The sequence below is a fragment of the Dipodomys ordii genome, unplaced genomic scaffold (genome assembly GCF_000151885.1).
Source record: "Dipodomys ordii isolate 6190 unplaced genomic scaffold, Dord_2.0 Scaffold3, whole genome shotgun sequence".
NCBI lineage: Eukaryota > Metazoa > Chordata > Mammalia > Rodentia > Heteromyidae > Dipodomys > Dipodomys ordii.
Window position 1 is genome coordinate 14,643,901 of NW_012267219.1, and position 23,867 is coordinate 14,667,767.

Below are 23,867 nucleotides of genomic sequence, written 5' to 3' on the forward strand. Positions count from 1 at the left end.
TCATCCTAGGCTCATAGATCCATCAATTTTAACAGATGTACCACAGATTGTACGAGAGATTGAGATGTCTGCAGTGTAGGAGGGCAGGGGTACACGGGAACTCCCTGTATCTTCTACTCGGTTTTGCTGTAAAGTCACAACTTAAAAAAATATATCATTCAATGGAGAAGACTATATTCTCTGAAGATATTAAGATGAAAATTGCATTTTTCAGTCATCAATCACTTGGGCATGATAGTGTGCAAGAGTGATAAACAAAATTAATAAAGCAATTTTAATTGTGTTAAATCATTTAACTTTAAGAAAATATCTAAAAAATCCCACATTTTAAATAAAAGTAGTATTCAGAAGAGTTGAATTTGGTGATGGAAATTAGAAGAATGAGATTTTTTTTCTAGTATGTAAAAATCAAAAACCATATCTTTCAATCATCTCAAACTGTTAAGAATTTTAGTATTTTAATAGATTCATTTGACCATAAACATTTTCAAGCATGGGTGTTGTGAATCCTCTAAAGTTCCCTCTGTAATATAATCTGTTGACATGTTCTTTGTCTTGGTAAGATAAGTTCACTATAGCTACTCCATTAGTCTGTCTTGTGAATTATTCCAAAGATAAAAATTAATGTCTTAACTTTCATCCATGACTATTTAATCTTTATTTTATAAATAAATTCCAATGGCAAGTATCATGGATTATAACAGATCTCTTCAACTTTTTCCATATTTTTTTTTTTGGTCAACCATGGGGCTTGAACTCTGGGCTTAAGCTCTGTTCTTGCGCTCTTCAGCTCAAGGTGAGTGCTCTACCCTTGAGCCACAGCACCACTTCTGGTTTTCTAGTGGTTTACTGGAGATAAGAGTCTCACAGACTTTCTTGCCCGGGCTGGCTTTGAACTGCGATCCTCAGATCTCAGCCTCCTGAGTAGCTAGGATTACAAGCGTGAGCCACCAGCACCTGACTCTTCCATATTTTTTTACACAGTAAATGCTGCATCCTTATACCATTATTAAAAATATCCTATAGGTAATTTTGTTTAGATACATTCTCTTTTCTAAGCTCACTTCTTAATAATCAACACTGAACATGATTATAGACTGAAAAATGCCACAGATATATTGTAAGAAAGGGCTGGGCTTGACAACATTTTTCCCTTTTAAAATTTTATATGTCTCCTACCTCTGGATGGTGTCATAGAAATCACAATGTAAATCTGCACATATCTTTATGATATAAATGGAATGACAGGTATGTATAGTGTGACAGAAGCTGAGATTCATTACTCAAAGTTGAGACAGGAGCTGTCTCAATGATGAAGCATTTATAAGAGGTGCAGTAACTATTTTCAAAATTAGAATCTGTGGCAAAGTTGATCATCTGTGACGAAAATGTGCATGAAGATTTGTGCCTCTCTGATTCTAATTTTTATTACCAATAGAAAGAAAACAAAAACATATGCTACCAGAATTATCATGATTAAACTGGAAAACAGGCAACATTTAGCATTCTGAGTACATATGTATTGAATATTATAATCATTAATCATTTTAAATTTCATAATTATGAGAGATAAGTCGGCAAGCCAAGCAAGAGAGAATACTGACTACATATCTAAAACTGAATGATTGTAAAAGTCATGTACCTTTTAAAATTCTTCCATTCAAAATTCTATATTAGGTGTGAGTGTCTAGTAAGCTACCAAAAAGCATAAAAATAGCAAAGCTATTGAAAACTAATACAAAGAAAGGAGCCAAGAAAAGACCATGAATAATTTAATCAGATAGGATTCAAGTTTGTCCCCAGTTCATTTGCCTTTTATTCTTCATTTCAATTAGTTACATGTCTGTCCGTTCTCGCCAAGGTTATGCATGCACCTTGAAATGGTCACAGAAAGATCCACAATACAGGGGTTCATAATTAGTTTATATGTTATATTCAGAATCCCAGGGGAACTAAGATATTCTGGAAATATTGATAAGCACTGTGAAAAATTCTAATACAGTTTTAACCACAACAATTTTAAAGACAAGTACAAGCTTCATTTGCCACAAAACTCACAAAAATTAATTGATTGAAGAATATCTCTGTTATGCAAAATATACATCTTAGGATATAATTTGATTAATATTCCACTATATACTGACATTATTTCTTGGTCATTTATTAAAAAAATACTCTCACTGCCAGAATTTTATATTTCTTAATATTTATAATTGAGGTAACAATGACAGAAAGGCTTAAAGTATGAAGACTATTGGTGACATTCTTTGAAACTATAACAAATTGCCAGAACCACACAAATTATATGACTAAAAATTGGATCACTTTTGATAAATAGAAAAACAACTTTACAGAAATGACAAGTTGATAAACAGTTTATAAGAGAATGATACAGTCAATGTTGCTAGAACTTACCCATAAAGTAGAAACAAGAAAAACTAAAACAGGTCTAGAATACATCTGTATCACTGCCTTGTATAATTCACAACACACCCTACAGTGGGCCCATTAGGGGTAATGTGAAGAAGCCTGGGCCTCACTTGAAACTTCATAGATCGTGAGTTTGGCTTCCTTTGATGAACGGTGACCAAAGTGGTGGACCCGTGCACACGTGTTGGTATTTACAGGTGTTTACTGATACTGGTCAGTCTACCAGCAGAATGCTCACGTGGGAGCACAAAGCCAGCTGCAGCCACAGTTCCATTGCAAGCTTTAGATGCTTCGTGGAGATAAGGGAGCCCGCTTGTAAGTACAGCAACCTGGTCACCTCAGAGCACAGTCAGCAGCAGCAATTGTTTCCAGTAAAAATCCTTGGCATGTCTACATTCCACTGTCCCTTTTTCAGCCGTCAAAAATATCCATGATAAATTCTGTACAACACTGGAGTCGGGAACAGCAGCACCAGACAGCATAGTAATTCCTCTACTAGAAACTTGTGTATAATTAGGACATTCTGTGTGTGTGGTGTTATCAAAAAGATCACAGTATCTCTAAAGAGCAGGTGTGTGTGCCTGGGTGGATAATTTGCTGTATAAGATCTCCGACATGCAGCTCATGCTCTAGGATTTGGGAATACACAGTAATACATACTTTTTTTTTTGACCAATCATAAAAATGGCAATTGTCATCCTAACCAAAATAGAAAAAAAATGAACATTAAGAATTAGTTAACAATATCAAGGATCCTAAATGCCTTAAAGCATTATTCTTCAATGTATATTATGGCATTGTACTTCCCTCACATGCCTGGTACAACAGATACACTATTGCTATTGCGTTTGGGAGGGATGTGTATGCAAATAGGCTTTCTACCACTCACACTGAATATGACTCCCCAGGGGTTTTGCTGGAGTGTGGTGAAGAATGCTAGTTGCTAGGCAGTGGAGAAGGCTGACACTACATTAGGCAATCAAGTGCAATGGTGAAATTACTGTTTAAATCCTACTTATCAAAAAGAGTCACAGTGCAGATTAACGTAGGTAGTCTACAGGGCATCACTACTTAATACACAAAGCAGAGAGGCTGCTCAAAATAGCAGAGGCTACAGTGGGTAGGAAGTGACAGGGTTTCAGTATTAAAATCATAAACACCGTATCAAGGCATTTCTAGACTTCATGGAGACAAATGATATTTGCATTTAAGACAGGGAGCTATGACAGACAGACAGGAATGACATACAGGACAAGCACCTGATTAAAGACTGCCTGATTATCCGATGATAGTCCTTTGATTCAGAACTTTAAGGCTAATCAAAAAAAAGCCTCCTGTGAACACATGTGACCTTTGATCTTTGCACACAAAAATTATCATAATAAAGAAAGAGGGGTTTAAAAAAAGCCACCAGAGCTTTGGATTACTATTTGGCACTCTGCTTCTGAAAATAATGACAAACCCTTGGGTTAAAAAAAAATGACTGTAGTACAAAGCAGTACTTCCTGGCTAAAATGTGCAAGCCTGGTTGGCAGTTACCTTTTTCTGATTTTGTACCTTCCTCAAGTCATTAAGGGATCTGGCCTCAGCTTGCATGTATCAACAATGACAATCTCTGTGCAGTTATCTGCATACAAACTATCAAAGCCATTCAGAATTGTAATACAGCATTTTTGAGCAAAGGAAATCAATAAAGAGATTAAGGTGCTTAAATACTTCTATCCAAGAATAAAGAGGAAAAAATGTTGAGGAGAAACTCACCCTCCCTATCCCACAATTCAATGTGCAGAACAGTTGACCGGTGCTTCCAGATCGGCAGGATGGTTCCATGCACGTATACACATGTCCTGAGCCATTCACAGTCCCCCAACTCTGCAACATTGCTTTCAGGTGATAGAAACGAGATGGTCTATGCAAATGTGCTGATCGAAGTCATGTTATGTGCAATCAAGAGGAGATCCGGGACATCTTCAGAATGGTTTAGAGTCACAAGAAATGAAGTGGTTGACATTTGGAAGCACATCGATGTACATATATATTTCCCTGAAGATGTGGTTATGTATTAGTGTACTAGCCAATATCTGATGCTATCTGTCATTTTATTTCCAAAGGAAAATTAGGGCAATTCGTATGGAGAAGTATAGGAGTACTACTTTAGACAACCTTGAAAGCCAGAATAAGATTTCTTAACTACTCAAGTGGCATTTCTGACTTCAATAGTAGTATCATGCAGGACTTATACTGTATTAATAGAGCCTGGAGTAGCTACGTTTAACTATTTCCATTACAGGGTAAACAGTACTTGAATTGACATAATTTAGCCGACTGGATGCAGTTTGGTTTACAAGATAGATGGGATGGGAGATCGAGAGCGCCTCAGAGGACAAGGAGAGTTGTAGGGTGATGTGACTGGAGAAAGCCTCAGCGCATTGCCTGCCAAGCCCGCTATGTTGTTTAAGCTTCGAGATTTCTCATAGCCTTTTATGAAAGAATGCACACACATCAGTTGAGTTCAACCAGAAAATAGACAGCCACAAACAATTCCATGCAGGGTAATCAAAAGTGCTATTTTTGAGCTCAAAGAAGCTTCTGTTTACATAGAATTCAATATGGAAATAATTCACAATAGTAAAAAGAAATGAAACTCACTGTAAGCTGACATGGTCCAAAAATTAAGCCAGCTGTCACAAATTTCAGCACAATTCATACTACAAAATATATTCTTTCCTAGATTATAGTTAGTATAAATGTCATCTTGCCTATAAAATAACAGAACTTTTAAGAATTAGGCAAAGCAACTTAAGTAAGATATGGCCTTAATATCACATTTCATGATGTGCTTCTGAAAATGAAAATGGATGCATTAACTATTTTTTTCCATTTTCATTTTAATAATCTAATAAAGTATGCTTACGCTTACGTGAGTAATCTTTTCCAAGCATATTTATTCTTCTGGCTTGATAAAGTTAAAAGAATGACTATTAAAATAATAGGAATTGATGTCATTATCTAGGTGACATAGAATGGGATGCCCATTTCTAATTCTCTGGATAAAAAGCAAAAGTAAGTGAACAGGGAATTGAATATGACCTAAGCAGAGCCATAATTTCCATGAAATAAACTTGAATTTGCCTGATGTTGTCTCCTTCCCTCACCTCCCCAAGAATTGAGAAAAACTTTACGACTAAGTTATTTTTAATAACTTTCATCCTAATCTATTGTTCATGTCTATGATAGCTATGGAATTAGAAAATACAACCTCAATATTCAAACCAGATCACTTTTGTAGGGAGTTATATACTGTAGTGTTTCTATTGCAAACTATTAGAGACCATTGAGTGATGTAGGGCACTTAGTATAGTTTGAAGTGAAATGTCTAAACAGCAGGACAACTGTTTACTGTTAAGTGGAGCCAGTTTTGGAAATGAGTATGTGGACAGCTGCACTGAAGAACTGTTAAAGAGCAGGAAAACGAACTTCCTTTTGGACAAAGTTGAACACGTGCATACACATCCAGTGAACTTCTTGTCTCCCTTAGACTGTGTAGCACACTGTGGTGCTAATTAGCCCAGAGTGCACTTGCTGATTGTGGAGGAAAAAGAAAGAAAAATGAGTCCTTTGTTAGTACTCATGTTCTTCCAAGCTACATTTTTCTTTCATTCTATCTTTTCATAGAAATTACAGGGAAGAAGCGTTTGCTAATGCTTTTTCTAGGAGTGAAGTGATATCTCTGGTTATTGATAATATGAGAGGCCAAGACAGGAATGGATGTACATCATAATAGCAACTTTGTAATGAGATGAAACTGAAGTTTTAGAAAAGGAGAAAAACCCGCACATATTCTGTGCATTATAAACACATTAACTTTCAATAGATGACATCTTTTGACATTTTTGTGGATGAACATTTATGCTAATAATTTACTATGATAAGGTTTTCTAGGATATAATTTCGACCAATTTAAAAACTTTTTATACTTTATTTAGTATTCTTTACTGTCAAATATGGGAAATGGCATATCTTGCAATCCATGTTGGTAGATAATATGTGAGTTAAAAGGAGGTCAAATCATTTTAAATTTCATGTACTTTATTTTTACAAAATAGCCTTCATATGTTTGGACAGTTCATTATTATTACTCTTCTCTAAGTGGCTGAAAATATAATTTGGGGAATTGTATAAAATATTTTATCCAATGCAGTAGAAATCGAATATGTAACTTAGAGTAGTGAACTAGAAAACACTTCATTAATTTTGATTAAAGAGAAACTGGTGACTATGAATGAACCAGAAGGGTTCATAATACTTACAAACCATCATCATAAAGTCATCACTTTATCCACCACCATCTTCAAGATATCTAAGGGAACCTCAGAAATTTAAAATCTCTTTGACAATTTTATATTAGTCATACCAGTAACATATAGGTATATTTTGGTTGGTATATTTTGATTGTAACTTACTTGTTCAAAATTATGCTTCACATAAATATTACTCATTCTTAGTTTCTCTTCTTTTTAATGTCTGTACTTTCAATATTCATTTAGAAGGATTGTGTAATTTGGTAACAAGTACATAATTAGTGATATTATAGGTTATTCTGTTATTCATATAGCTTTTTATTCTTATTTTTATGTTTGATTTTGACTAGGAAATCTGATGAAATTTTTGTTTATTTGATTTTTTACTGGAGTAAAACCTGAAGATATAATTTATATTTAGGCTTATTTTAAACTAGCTTCAAAATAATATATTGGATTGGACATATTTTTTCAAATCCTGAGACCAAAGTTTCTTTGAGGCAATGTTAGAACTGCTTATCCATAAATGTATTATTCAAAAGAATGTATATATAATACATATTCTTAAAAACTACTGTACAAATAGAAAAGTAGATTCTAAGTATTGGGATTTTACTTAAGTGAATCTTCATGTTTTCTTAATAAATGACCAACTATATTCACATTTGTATAAAAGAAAATTGCAATAACAATCCAGTAAATTCATTTACATAGGGTAAGGTTTTTAGGACTTTAAAACAAAATCTGTAGAGGCACCAATTTGAAGGCAAATTTATTTTCTCATGGAAAATAAATGTTTAAGTAGAATACAAAAATATAACCTACATAATAGGACAGAAGAGAGGAAGTTAATTCCTGGAAGATATGAGAACATGACAAACTAGAAGGCTTAGGTAACTTATTCACAAATGTTATCTGACCTAGGAAAACAAACGTACACAACTATAAGAGAAATAAATAAGAATGAAAAAGTTGATATGGCATAAAACGTTATGGATAAGTTTTCAAAGATGATTTTAGTGATAAGGAGAATTTTTGTTTGTGAAATAAAATTGAATGCATAAGTTCTCCATGCAAACGAAATATCTTATTAATTGCTTTGCTCATGAATATGCATAGTTTATGTAATACATATTTATATATTATCTAAAATTTAAATATATAATTTATATAATACCTATTTTTTTCAAAATTCTTTCTCATCTGTAAACTCGTTTAACAATTTAAAATTCAAAATATTTTCTGATATGGAAGAATAAAATTCTAGCAAGGTTTCCTTAAACAAGTAACCTTGGTAAATTAGTGAATATAATGCTTTATTGGATGATGAACAAAATTTATCTAAGTTGAATTACCCACAAATATATAGATGAACATGCCTACAAATTTTACAGAAGTATACATGTAAATATAGAGTAAGTTAGGTAATGAACCTTGAAGTATATGTTCAATGCAACATATTATCACACTAGTATTATCGTTTTTAATCTATGTACATATTTTCACAAAACTAGAATAAGATATTAACTATGTTCATAAAACATTTTTAATGTTTCCAGCACATGTGTAATGTAAAATAGTAAACCCATTCAATGATTGGAACACATTTTAGTGCAAAGAATAGATGTAGATGATAGAAATAATTGCAAAAGAATAGTATTTAAAGTAGTACTCAGAAAAAGAAAGGCCTTTAGTCCTCTCTTCTGCGCCTCAAAGACAGAAATAGAAGTTAACAGAAAATGATCAGAAGAAATTAAAGACAAAGGCAACATGAGTAATGAGATAAAATGTGAAAGAAAGACAACATAACATTGCAAGCTTAAAATGGTAAGGAATTCAACTGGGTAAAACTATAGTGGAATAACAAATAAGCACTTATTCTTAAAATGCAGTTGCACTAATATGAAAATTGGGTGATGATTTTTCACTCAAATTTAGCCAATTAGGACAAATTATTATATATATATATCATATAAATATTTTGCTATATCACTTTAAAAAGACACTTGACAAAACATTTTATTTGTTTGATATTTATGTGCCATCTTATGTTTCAGGCATACTCAGGGTCTGGTAAAAAATACAAATGAATTTCAATTTTTTTATTTTTTGTAAGGAAAAATACTATATGTATATTTGTAAGCACTTACATACCCTTTAAAGGGATTAAAAGGTATTCCTGCCTGAAGATCCTGTACCTTTGATACCGTAACACACTCAGCTAAGTTCCTGACAAATCTGCCTAAATATTAGAAAAGAGAACTCAAGTATGTGTAGTATTTATTCTGAAAATAAAAATAGCCAATAATTTGTTTTACAGTCATCAATTACTTATCAAATTTATTCATAGCTCTGATTGATGAGTTTTACTTTGTTGTAGTAAAATAATTACTAAGTACATTATAAAATAATTGGGTTCATAATTTAGTATTTACATATTTCATTTTAGTTCTGCCCATATGCAAATTTAAAAAAGAAAAAGAGAAATGTCTTTCGGGTATGACAATCTATTATGACAGGCATTTTTCAGTGCTTAAAATGAAAGATGGGTTGGAGGGGAGAAGAAAATGAAGAATGGGCCTTTACATCACTCCACATATTTCTGGAACTCACTCAATTGCTAAGTCACCTGTTAGGATCTGATTAAAGGCATGCCTACCTTTCCTGATACCTCCATCAGAAGCGCACGTGTAATCACCTGCCGTCAGAAGGAAACATGTTTCCCCTCTTCTGTTTTTGTCTCTGGTACTAGAGCGTCTGATGGGGAGCCTTTCTGGGGGTGATAATGGCGGCTCACTTCCTGTACTGTCGTCACCTGATAACACTGGTCACAGCACCACGCCATGGACAGACAGTGATGGATGAGGAAATGAGACAGGACAAAAAGTTTACACCAAATGCCCATAGTCCAGGCACGCAATATACAAAACACAATCATCACACCACAGTAAGAAAAGGAGTTTTCATTACTCATCACACACATACACACACACACACACACACACACACACACACAAATAAAATAACTTATGTGGAGCAAAATGGAAATGTACTGCAAAGGGGAAAGGTGCTCTTTGTGAAACTTTTATTGCTCTGAGGATTTTGCCTAATATATTATTGACTTTCATCCAAGTAGTGAAAACTCAAAAAAAAAATCCTGGGAGCATATATTAGCACACAATTTACCTTACAATATGTTACATGCTATTGTGAAAATATGATTGGGAATCATTAAAAGTAGAGGCCGTGTAAAGAAAAACTCTCAAGCAAAGGAAAAAAAATCTCTCAAGCGAATTCTTATTTTTTGTAATTGCCTAAGAGGCTTGCTTTTATTAGTTCTCTAAAAGTAATTTTTAGAAAACCGTAATAAAAATAACCCTAAAGCTGAAAAACTGCATGTTCAGATATTGCATTTTGAAGTAGCACAGTGTTTTTGAGCATACAGTGGAACAGATCAACTTCTCCAAATGCCCTTGAAATGACCATTTACTTCTGCATGCTAGCCAATAAGCATATCCAGAAATGAGCATATCATCCTTTTCCATTCCCTTCTTAAAGGCTCTGTATAAATACTCTGAAAGCAGTCAAATAAGAGCAGCAGCACAAGCTAATTCCTCCCTTCATAGAGATAATCTTAACTCTCAGACATTTGTTGTGAAAGATATATCTGAAATCCTCTAATAAAACTTCCTAAATGAACATAAAGATTGCTCAATGGATTTCACTCCAGCCATATCTTTCCCCTCCCCCTCCATCTGCTTCTTAAAATCTACCAGTCCAGGTATGTTATCCACACCTGTAATCTCAGCTACATGGGAGATATAAGCAGTAGAAATATGGTCCAAGACCAGCCAGGACAAAAAGAACTTCTGGAAGCTAAGGAATTATGAAAAGTACAGTTGCCTTTTTGTTTCTTCACTTCATTACTTTGTGTTACTTCTAAGCGATACATGTGACCACAAGTCATTTATCCACAAGAAAAACTAAATTAAATATGTGTAAATTATGTGGAATGCATATGCCTCAATTTTTCCTAGTAAGAAAAGTTATTTAAACTGTAGAATGTTTCCTTCCCCTGAATCAGATATAACAGGGATGACACTATTCACCATTACATTGGCATACTGAATATCAAGCTAGGATCAACTTTAAAGTACTTTGGCAGTGAAGAGGAATAGCTAATTTCAAGTAATAAATTACCTAAAGTTATGCAGTGCATGCTTCATTGAAAAATAGAAATCCACAGAGAAATTCAAGTTTGTCATTAGTTATCAGAAGCACATCATATATCCCTGAGAAATGGTGAGTTTTGATTCTATGACACAGAATTTTATCTCACCAAACGGTTATATTAATATAACCTAATTTATAAACAATAAAAATAGAGCTAATCTTGCAGAATATTACTAAGAAAGAATCTTGCCATAAAAACTTATCTTCCATATCACCTCTTTGGTGTTTAGGCCTTTGATGTGCAAGCACCCATTCTCCTTAAATAACGGTTTCTTGTGGATCCGGTTGAGATGCACCGCACCATGTGGCAGGGGTAAAACTGAGACAAACACACCAAGCCAAATGATATGGAGATCAACATTTGGAGAAGGAAGAACGAAAAAAAATGGCCATACCATCACATTGTGCAAAGAAACAAAGAAACATTGGCACAGAAGCAACAAACAGGCAAAAAAAAAAAAAAATATTGGCACCATCAGCAAAGGTCATTCCACTAATGTCAGGAAACTGTATAGGTTGGTCTTCATTGGCCTACAGTCTCTATCTTGTAAATATCTACAATCACACCCACACGCGTGCAGGCACGAGCAAACACACACACACAATTTAAATTTAAAATTAAGACTGAAATTCCATATACATATGAGGAGAGCTGCCTTCTGTCTAAGGGAGAAGGTATAGAAAGTAATGACCCATGCCTATGAAGTCGTGACGTCTATTTAGAATTGTGCCTTACCTGATCTATTATGTTCCAGAAGTCGATTGTCTTTGCCCAGACAAGTGTCACTCTGTGTGCTATTGCAGGCCGTATTCAATTCTGTCTTGCAAAATGTCGGTGAGCTTGCCTGAGGGGCAGGAGGAATGTGCTTCTTTCTCTTTCTTGGAAGTTTCTGCTTCGCCATGGCCAAGGAGTAGTACATTCCAAAATTGTTGACAATGACGGGCACTGGCATGGCTATGGTCAGCACTCCAGCCAGAGCACACAAGGCTCCCACCAGCATCCCTGACCATGTTTGGGGGTACATATCCCCATAGCCCAGGGTAGTCATGGTCACCACAGCCCACCAGAACCCAATGGGAATGTTCTTGAATTGTGTGTGTTCACTGGCCGAGGGGTCATTTGGTTGAGCTCCTACTCTCTCGGCATAGTAGATCATGGTAGCAAATATCAAAACTCCTAGAGCCAGAAAGATGATCAGCAGCAAAAATTCATTAGTACTAGCTCGAAGAGTGTGTCCGAGCACCCTCAAACCGACGAAATGGCGGGTGAGCTTGAAGATTCTCAGGATCCTCACAAACCTTACCACCCTGAGGAAGCCAAGTACATCCTTAGCAGCTTTAGATGAGAGCCCACTCAGCCCCACCTCCAAGTAGAACGGGAGGATGGCCACAAAGTCAATGATATTCAAAAGGTTTTTGACGAACTCAAGTTTATTGGGTGAAAAAACAATACGGACTAAAAATTCAAAAGTAAACCACACTACACACACTCCTTCCACATAGGTCAAGGCAGGATCCGTCTCGATTTCATACTGTGGAACAACGCTTGTACCGTTGGTGACGGGTTCCGTCTTGTTTTTAACAATATTGAAAGCTTCGTGTGTTTCCAGGCAAAAGGTTGTGATGGAAACCAAGATGAAGAATAAAGAAGCAAAAGCAATGAACTGCAGAAGAAAAAGAAATAGAGTGATCTGAACCATCATGTACTTGGATCCAAATCTAAGAGCATTGATTCCTTCTGAAAAGAGAGAATAACAGCATATTTGAAGATATCATTTGGGGTGTTTCTCAAGTCAAGGAAGAGTTTGTATGTAATATATTCACCAGAAGAGTATTCATAACATGTTTCAAGTTCTGGGTGTTTTTTTTGTTTGCTTACATAGAGACCAAGTTTTGCTTTATGTTTGAAAATTGTTTAGAACTATGATATAAGAAAATATAACCTGCGAAGAAAGCATAACATTAGTCCAAAAGTGTCTTTAAAAAGAAACCATCTGGAAAAAATAAAATCAGACAATATCTCCAGACATTGCTTGTGAGCCTAGAAATCTCCAAAAATGAGACTGAGTTTTATATCTATAAATATAAGCTGCAATAGACATGCTGAATATCATGAGTTATAAACATGGAGAAAGTGTTAAAAATGTATACTGCAAGTTAACTGGTATCAATCCAAGGTAGAAACTTGCCCAATAGAATAAACTGAAGGAGAAAAAGTAATGCAACAAGATGGAAAAAATAGATTAAGATACAAATTAAAACCAGCTTTCTTCCTCTATTAAAGAACCACTTTATTTTTCATTCAAAGATTTCAAAGTGTTAGTCACATTGAAAAGTAGCAAATTAAAATGCTATAATTTTTATTTAATTCCATTTCTTCAATTTGTGTGTATTAATGCACACAAATCTACTGATGCAGACTAATAAGTGTTCTAAAAGCATTATATAGTTCTGACTATAGCTAAACAATACAGATACAAGTTTACATAACCCACTAATTCCTACCAATCATATACCTGTGCTCCTATTTCCAGTCAGAAACATCAGATTGGGAAAGCTAACATCACTTTTCTTAGTCCATATGAAAGGAAATGATAGAACTGACAAGATTATGTCCAAATTCCATTTCCTAATCTTCTCACATTCTCAGATGTAGAATACAGATAATTTGTTACCATTTGCTGGGGTCTGGGGTCACAGACTCATTAATATTCGTCATCTGAATATTTGAAACCTAGGTGCTTCAAGCATGGTTGTCTCGAGTGTTAGAGGATTTTTAAAGGGGTGGCAGATGTCTAGAGCTCTTTCATAAATGTGCCTATTTTGGAATCTAAATGAACAGATCATTCTATGAGTATCTAAACAAATGGATCACTTAGGAGAGGGAAAGTGTCAGTCCAGTGGAGAAAGACCTATATTTGGAAACAAATAAAAGTTGTACCCTAACATCTGTCACTCAAGCTCTGCTTCAAGGGAAGATGGAAACCACCTCTTTTATTTCGCAATTTACCACACAATATATAGGGCTATACAGGATGACTAACTTGTCAGAACTGTGACTTTATGAACTAACAAAGAACCTCAAATCAAGGAACAATTTTCTTCATATTGTGGTAGTTAGTACATCAATTATATACTATTATATGACTGGAAAGTATGAGACTTTTGAATTGCCTTTCCATATATATCTTCCAACAACATTATTTTTGGTCTTATTGTCAGATCATTAGCACTCTTAAGCATATGGTGAAATTTTTTCATTCATTTTTTTCCTTTGTATATGTAAATATTCAATTTTTAATCAGCTAGTTGTTATGCTGATGTGAGGCATATTTAAAAATGACATCTTTTAGGGGAAGCAGCAATTATCCTTGATGGATAAATTGCTTCTTAAACTAAGCTTAATTTGAAACCCATATTTGTTTCTAATTCCACTTAAAATCTCTCTTCATAGAACCTTGTTAATATGTACCTACTCATTCTTCCCCACCCACAGTCTCTTATATCTCTAGCATTTCAGGCTACATGAAAAGTTTTAGTGTACAAAATCCATCAGTGGGGCAATGCAAGTATTAAACAACTGGGCTGCAATTTTCTTTTAACAATTCTGATATTCTTCAGTATTTTTTTTCAGTTGACTTTGCAATCTCAAACTCTGCCTACATCCATGTGGCATATTAGCTGTTTCTTCACTTCCCAATATTTTGAGCTGTCAAAAGTTCTAGTGTGTCTGCCCACATCCACTCAGGAGAAAGATATGGCAGTACATATTGGCGTTATTGACATAAAACACTAAAAATCTTTCTTAGTTATTTTCCAAGTGTTCACTCACTCATGCATTCATTCAGCAAATGTATATTTGATGCCTCTCTATTTCATATAACAGGCTGTTTAACAGCATAATCCCAGCCATTGAAAAACTCACAATATCCTATGGATACAGACATGAAATACATTAATCACATAAAAAATGTAACTAAATTTAACTAAAATGGAAATAAATGCAATGAAGAGAAATAGAAGATACTTTCAAATGATCAGAAATACCCTAAACTTAGTCCATCACATGTACCAGAGTGTAATATTACTGACAGAAGATAAGTGTTTTAAACAAAATTTATTGTTTTCAAGATCAATATTCATCTCAAAGATGAATATTTTGTTTAGATAAAAACAGCAAAATAGACTTTTTAATTTGTAAAAGGTACAGATAATTGGCATGATCTAAAATAGAAGTTTGTAAAAGAGGAAAAATATGCTTTGTAATTACATGACTGGTATTTGGAGATTAGCCACTGTCAATTAGAAGGTAGAGAATTCAGAAATAAAGAAAAGAAAAAAGAAAATGGGGTAAAAGGAAATCTCGGAGGAGAATGAGCGAGAATCCATAACGTTCCGTCCACAAGTGATAAATCCCTCCACAGGTACAGAACTCTGGAAAAGCAAAATGTAAAATATTACTTTGGGGTGGAGGCTGGTCCTTGGGCTTGAACGCAGGACCTGGGGGCTGTCCCTGATCCTCTTTGTGCTCAAGGCTAGCACTCAAACATGTAAGGTACAGTACCACTTCCAGCTTTTTCTGAGGAGTTTATTTGATACACGAGTCTCCAGACTTTCCTGCTTGGGCTGGCTTTGAATCACAATCATCAGATTTCAGCCTCCTGAGTAGTTAGGATGCAGGTGTGAGCCACCTGCATCCGGCTAAAGAGTTACATTTAAAGATGATCCTTTGTCTGTATGCCCTTAGCAAAAGACTGTTGCACAAAAGCAACTAATATTGTCATGTTCAATAATGGAGGGTTTGAGCCAAGGAAAAGCAAAGGGAGAGGGAGAAATTTCTGACAGGAGGTAGGCTATTTGAACAGATTTAGGAACAGTAATAAGCAAGGGTGAAAAGTTATCAGAAAAAAAATAACTGCCATGAAAAATCCATGGAGATTTTGGTGAGTTTAGACTTTCACATGGAATGAAAAGAAACTTAGTTTATAAGTCATTAGTCTGACTATTAACTAAGAGGATGACCTAAAGCACTTTGAAGACCTGGAACTAGCCAGAAGCGAACATTTAAATTGAATTATCAGGACTTGGCATGTTTTAACTGAAACTAATTCTAAGCTATTTGGACAAAGCAAAGTTCTGTGTTTCTGGTTCACTGAATAGAGTTAAAAAAGAAATAAATAAGAAGTTATATTGAATAATTTTAAGAAAAATAAATTAAATATGAATGAGACAGAAGATTTCATTTACTTGATTTTCTCTTCACTATTCGGAAAAATCTTTAAGGACTGAAATTCTGTAACATTCATCTTATTTAAATCTCATGTTCCTGGCATGATAGGACAGAATAGAAAGATGGAATCATTAATGGAAAATAAGTAAAGAAGTAAAAGTACACTGTATGTCCATGGGAGTGAAAAATAACATAAATTCGAAGAAATTTAAATAATAAAGTATGAATGTTGAAGAAAAAGATCCATATGTATCACAAATAGCCCGCTGAATTGGTTCATGTATGTTGAAAATTGTAGCTTTCTATTCATTCTGCTAGCAGAATAATATCTTTGGGAAGAATCATATTATCATTTATCTCTTTATTTCCCACTAAGATAACATGACAGACTCTTTTCATTATTAAATAAAAATACAATTAAGCATGCTACGTAATAAAATTGAAGGTTCTCCATACAAGTGTCTTTATCATATTAATTGAATTCATAAAAGAATAGGTCATTCCAAGTAGTTTCAGAATAGATATGTTCCCATCGGGAGATGGGAAGGGATGGGAAGGGGAAACAAAGGAGGAGGTAACAATGCTTGATAAGAAATGTGCTCATTACCTTGCTCATGCTATTGTAATCCCTCTGTAAGGTATTTTCACAATTAAAAGAAAGAAAGAAAGAAAGTAAAAAGAAAAAAATTGGCTTATGGGTCAAGAACTTTTTCTTCATTGATACATTGTTTGTGCTTAGTGAGAGAAAGTGCCCTATATCCCTCCTGGCTGTCATCAGCTACACAGGGAGAAAGTCCTCAGAGTTCAGGGGTTACATGGAGGATATTATGTCAACCTACCTCAGTACAAATACTCAAGTCTCTTTCCAGGTGTATACTAGGCAGAAATTGGAGAAAATGAAATATATTTTTATTTCCTCCTTTTTGTCTTTTTCCTGATAGCATTAAGATGAACGGAAATGAGTTCTGTATCCTACAAGCCAGGGAATTTCAAAAATGTAGGCCAAACTGGTAAGTATTTCCTTTCTGTGCTCAATTGCTTAGGCTCACTGATACTTGATAATTTTCTCAGGCTTTTCATTTTTCTTTTGTCTTAAAGTATCTTTAACTTAGGAGCTTCTCTTAATTGCATACACATTCAAATCGTATTCATTAGTGTGACCATAATTAGTAACAGCATAATCTTGTTCACAGAACTGTGGTCTCTACAGGGACAAAGCAATTCTCTTCATTGGTACATCTTTCCTCAAAAGCCAGCAAGTGGGAACAAGGAGCCCAGTGTCTCCACTTCCATGTTGAGCTGATACTTCCATGAGCTTCTTCTGAGCACTGGTGAAATCAAGTTTTCTTCAACTTTTAAGATCCACAAGTAGATCCACTGATTTTTATGCATTAATGGTATTGAATTACACTGAAGAATGCAGATCTTTTTCAGTATAGTCACCGTATATTACCAAATTCAGACATCAATATAGACTGTTAAGCTTCAAACATCTATATGTAAATGAATGTATATATGAATGGATACTATAGACAGAACTACTTAACATATATTGTATGTGTGTCTGTGTACACCATATATTGAATGTATATCCAATATATTCCTTCTCTGAATGTGCCATTTTTACAAGAATTTTCAAATCTACTGAGCACACTAATTTACAACAGAAATCCTAGAATGTTCCTATAAATGACGTTCTATTCACATATATACATGAAAAAAAAACGTGATGTGAATATACATGCTAAACTCTGGTCATCAATAAATCAAGAAGGGTAGATAAAGGAGAATGAAATTCCACCATTCTCATTCCTTATTTGCATAGATTTTTGTATATAGGATGTTTTCAATGTCCTCATAAAATTTGGTATTAAAACCAAATGCTGGTTCCACATAAACTATAAAAACTGAACTTAACAGTGATCAGGCTAAACAAACCTTGTGTTTGTTATTTGGACAAAGGGACTATACATTTCAGAAATGTAACAGGCAGACTGCGAGGTGAGTTCTTTTTCCTTTATATATTGCTGTTTTAATCTCTATTTCTCTAGCTAGAGAAAGAAGTGGATGTTTTCATGGATTATTTAGCTCATTTCAGAGCTTTCAGGGTAAGGTTTACAGAACTTGCCCTTGATATAGAGACAACAGAAAGAAAACTGTTGAATATTTAATAAAGCTAGAAAATACTACATTTAATATTCTCTTGAGCTTGCACAGTGCAGACTTGGAAGGAAAATCAAAATGCCTCTTTCTACATGGTGAATCTAAAAAGTGCAATCATTAGATCACACTCTAAAATGACATCAAAAGCTGAATGCCTACACTTTAAAATTATAATATTTCTTTTAAAATATATGGTACATGCTCTTAATTCATTGCGAAAATGCAACTATGATCTGTGATTTATGGTTTCATTTACATCTATTTTTTAGAACACTTTGTTTCTTTATTTTACCACTTCAACATTTTGGCAATGATCAGAATGTGACTGAGGTTTTTCTTTATTTTACTTTGTTTTGTCAGTGTGTTTTGATTTGTAAATACAACCCCTCTACATATCACCTCTACAATAACAATAATGTATATATACATATATATATGTATATATATGAAGTTTAAACATTAAGCAAATCAGTCCTGTAAAGTCTTTAATATTTATTACACATTTGATATGGTTTTTTAATTTTCTAAGCAAAAACATTTAAACAGAATAATCTCTTGAAACCAACATTGTGAAAAAACCAATTTTGTGAAACCAACCAATGTGAAAACCAACATTCTTCTTGAAAGGTTTTATCACTCATAGGACTTTAAAAATATCCCATATAATTTCATTTCTCCTTTATTCTGCAATTTCATTTATATATTCACTAAATATTTCTTGTTCCAACAAAGATGAATTTCTGTGTATTATAAGCATGTAATCTATTTAAGAAAAACCAAATTAAAATGTATGCCTTAAGTAAAGGGAGAATATATGTCATTCACTATTGACAAAATGTTTAAATTTAGCCATCAATCTAGCTCAGGCTTCATTCAGTCATTTTTCTCCATATCAGGCAGCTAGCTTCTGTTAGGCCAAGAGTTACAGCCCTATTGATAAATCCAAATAGAAAATGCATTATCTTTATATTCACTTTCTCAAAATTAGTAAATGCTAAAGACCTCCCTTTAAGAGAATCACTGACTGACTTTCAAGATACTCTGTTCTGATATGTTTCTGACTTCTCTGAGCAATAATTCTCAGGGTTTTTTTCTGGATCATAACCATATTATTTCTCTATCTAGGGACTGGCACAATTCAAGTCCTAGAACCTACATTAAATTGTGTAAGATTCTAAATTTAGATCTCTACTCCAGACCACCCCCCCCATAGCTCTAGAATTCTTTTCTTATTTTCTTCCTTCTCAATACCACAAAGGTATGATATCAAGTCGATTTAACATGCTTTTTAATATTTTCCTCCTAATTTTTATCTCTTCTGCCTCTCTGTCTTACTAAGTAAACAATTGTTACCCAAACCAAAATGCAGAAATCATCCCAGTGCCTCCCTCTTCCTAGATCAATATCTAATTCACTAACTCGCCAGAGTTCACGTGATAGCCAACTTTTTGGATAAGAACTGTATTCTCTTTGGGTAGTACCTGATTCTTATAGAGATCATACAGTGTAAGTACACCTTTCAAAACTTAATAAACTAAAACAGTAAATACTATCCAACTTTTTATATCGATAACAGTGGGTATGTCTGGGGATGACACCTTATGAAGTTTTATTCAAGATTTTGTCCAGTCTCATTCATTTTCAGAAACTAATCTAAAACCATATATATATATATATATATATATATATATATATATATGCACATGTAAGGAATTGGCTTATGAGATTATTAAAACTGAAAGAGCTCAGAATTTGCCTTCTGCAAAGCTTGGAGCACAGCAAATCTAGTGGTGTGATTCAAAGGCCTAAGAAGTCAAATGCACAATGGTATGGATTCTAATCCAGATCTGACTACTTCAGAATCAAGAATGCCACAAAGAAACTCTCCTTGCTCAATTAATGTATACTAATTTTTTAAACTCCTTTTAAAAGAGTCAGTATAAACAAAAGTTGAAGAAGATGGTTGTACCTGTTCAACAGTCAGAGAGCAAATTCAAATTTCACCAACTTTATTATTTTTTCTATTCAAACCCTCAGAAGAAGATGCCTACTCCCATTTCAGAGGACTATTTTTGTATTTTTCTCCACCTCAAATCCTAATCTCTCCAACATAAGCAGAAAAAGCCAGAAGTGGCACTGTGGTTGAGCTGAAGAGCTGAGGGACAGCGCCCAGGCCCAGAGTTCATGCCCAGACTGGCAAAAAAAAGAAAGAAATACCCTCACAAACATACCTAAAATTAATGTAGGACCAGAAATCTGGGCATCCAGTGGCCCAGTCAAGTTGACACAAAAGCTTACCTCACTAGATCACTGCTCCCTAGGCATCTGTCCATGGTGCTGAGCTTTATAGGACAGCACTGAGAAGTGCTGTTGGGTCTTTGTGTCACTGCTAAAGGTTGCAGTCATGGAGATTGGGATTGAGGGAAGCAGTTGTGATTCTTCCAAGATGTTATAGAAACAAGGACTCAAGAGGCTATTCAGGGTTCATGGGTTTACTATCTATTACCTTTACCAGTCAGACTCTGTGTATAATTTTTGATGCTTTCAAACTAAACTTCTAGTGGTCTGTTGTAAAACTTACTGGAAATCTTACAACACCACAATCAATTAACAAATTTTGTATGTTGAAATGTCTTCTATATGGTGCAAAACACATTAAGAGTGGAAGAGGTTGCTTTTCAGTGCCATTTACCACAGAGATCAATATCCTATAGGAAAACCCATTGCTCAGAATTTCATTTATTTCCTTTTGTTGTGGTACTGGGGTTTGTTCTCAGAGCCCATACTTGCTTGGACAAGCACTCTCTCACTTGAACCACAACCACAGCTCTATTTTGTGTTTAAATGGCACTTGACAACATTGGAGCTCATCACAATACCACAAAAGATGATTATAAAGTATTAGTAGTGGTACAACCCCTGTTTTTACTTTATTTGATGTTGGTTGCCTGCATCTTGTATATACATTTTTCTAATTTGGGGAGGGGAAGGGTAATAACAAAATGCTGAAATAAGGATACAGGTTTACCTATTGTAACAATGAGATGTACAAGACATTGTGTTGAAAACACACTCTATAACTTGGGGGGAAGGAGGAGCTGGGGAGGCAGGGAGTGAAGGAATGGTAGGGGATAAACAAAGAAGGAGGCAACAATGCTTGATAGGAAATGTACTCATTACCTTACTCATGTAACTGTAGCCCCTCTGCACACTATTTTTTACAATAAAAAAACATTAAAACAGTAGTAGTATAATATTGATTGCTAATTTTGTGCAGTTACAATTCAGCAGTACAGCTCTAAATTTATATTTCTCTTGGCTACAAATAGTACATGTTTTCTCTATGTTTATAGTAGATTTGTTTATATTTTGTACCAACAAATGATTAAAAATAGATTATTGCCTACATATGTTTTGTGCATTGATGATATGCCTATTTCCTTATATGTTAATATTTAGGCTACATAGATTTTCTGTATTTTTTAATTGTCACAGGCCATCTCCAAATCTACATATAAGAAGATTTGTATATTTCATATCTTTGATGTTCAACCATCAACTGTATAATGTATTCATGATAAATATTAAGAGAATGAATGTTGAAGATATGTTTTTAAATCTCTCCCCAGAACACTCCCCAGAGTGAATGCCTTGTACAAAACATGTCCAGAAAAACTGTGGCAGGTCATGAAATATGATGAAAGGGTCCAAGACTTGTACATTTGTAGAGATATTTATGAAGATAATCACCACTCTAAAATACTAACGAAATATATCTCATGTTACCAAGAAATAATGGAGAAGAATCAGAAATTATTGGATGATTTCAATGAGGAATAGCCTAAGTATATAGATCAAAGAAAATATCACTTCAAATAAGAAAAAATTTAGGGCAACAGTATGGACTTAGCAGTGTGCAATAAAGTGAAAATTTACCATTCTTTTAGGAAAAGTTATGCTTCCCTTAAGCAAGAAAGTGGGAAAAGGACAGTTAAAACTCTAATATGGATAAATTAGTCTGCTCAGGCAGCCATGACAAAGTACCATGGTTTAAATGAAATAGAAAAGTTGCAATCTCACAGTTCTAGACGCTAGATGTCCAAGGTCAAGGTAGGGTTACTGTTCAGTGAGGGCTTTCTTTCTGCTTCACAGATGATTGCTTTCTCATTATATCCTTACATAAACTTTTTTTCTGTGTCTCCACATTCCTCTTTATTACTTCCTCTTCTTAATTTACAATGATTCTAGTATATCATGGCTCCATACTTGTGACATTCAACCTTAAATCCATCCTTAAAATCCACTGCCAAATACAGTTACTTTGTAAGTTAAGATTTTTAAACAATGTTATAATGAGATGCAAGTTAGCCTGCAATCATGAGTTAACTTGTAGTAAAAAAAAAACATACAATGGTTTTTCTGAAGGTAAGAGTAGAATATCATACCCAACGGTCATTATAGGCACAGCAAGGAATTAGAATAGCTATTATAAAGGTAGAAACATAAAGATGGAAGATCTGGAAGGGAGGGCACTGAATCAGGATCAGAAATGAAGCACCCAAGGAACAGTGGGGATATTGGCCTACAGGTAGTACAATTTCAGGAAATGAAATGAAATGGATAAGTCTCTGGGTTTCAGTGGTTATTGGGAAAAATTGGAAAACTGAAGTCATTAAATAATACACTTTTTATTGAATAAGCGTTAGGTAATTAACCTTTCCAGGTTCAAGTGGCGACCTTGTCTGACACTAGATGGGTAACTCTTCAACATTGAAAATTACTTTCAATACTATGAGGACTGTGATAGGTATGGCTTAGTAATGGGTTGAAGTTAATGCTGGCATAGACTTGAATAGCAAAACTTAGGAGAGAAAGACAGACAGCAAAATATCAGCTCATGAATTGGAACATCTCAAATACTTCAAATAATAAACATTCAGTGACAATGTTAGTTGTATATTCAATAAAATGGTGAAGATCTTTAATTTCTTATTATATATTTGGGCAACAGAATAGAGCCTCAGCAACTACTTTCATAATTTATAATAAACATGCATAGACATGTGAGAAGAAGGTGAGAAAATAAAATTCTAAGACAAGACTGGTCAAGTGTGTACAACCAGCCAATTACTATTTTTTCTAATAAACTATTCACATGAATTTGGATGGATTATAAAATATTACAACAAAAAATCAGGTAATTCTCACATTTTAATGTCACAGAAAGGATTTGTTAACTATAAGTCACAAACATGGGGATCCAATAAAAAATGCCCATGTGTTTTGAAATTTTAATTTTGCTTCTAATAGCTGCCTGATCCTGGATAAATGACTCCCAAGAAGCAAAGATCAATACATATGCTTTACAAACTGCTAAATTTCCTGTTTTTCAATTCCTTTCTTCCTTTATGATTGCTGTAATATGCTACATTAGTCTAATTTTTCTAATGTCAAAAAGGTAACATTCTAAAGAAATATTAAATCTCCCCAAAATATATATTTGGAGGTAC

The 23,867-nt window shown here is 34.2% G+C and overlaps 1 protein-coding gene across 3 annotated transcripts in view; it reads right to left on the reverse strand.

Annotated features, from left to right (window-relative positions):
* Positions 1-1,764: 1,764 nt before the first annotated feature.
* The window catches only part of Kcnc2 (potassium channel, voltage gated Shaw related subfamily C, member 2), a 166,047-nt gene continuing 143,944 nt past the window's right edge, over positions 1,765-23,867 (reverse strand). The window contains exons 3-5 of one of the 3 annotated variants that reach the window (XM_013019994.1): positions 11,701-12,628; positions 9,391-9,555; positions 1,765-2,880 (exon numbers count right to left, since the gene is read on the reverse strand). In XM_013019994.1, the coding sequence (XP_012875448.1) occupies positions 2,849-2,880; positions 9,391-9,555; positions 11,701-12,628 (1,125 nt within the window). In that variant the 3' untranslated portion in view covers positions 1,765-2,848. Of the gene's footprint in view, positions 2,881-4,637; positions 4,909-9,390; positions 9,556-11,700; positions 12,629-23,867 lie in introns of those variants that run through there. The other 2 variants (XM_013019985.1, XM_013020004.1) reach the window with 2 other exon arrangements.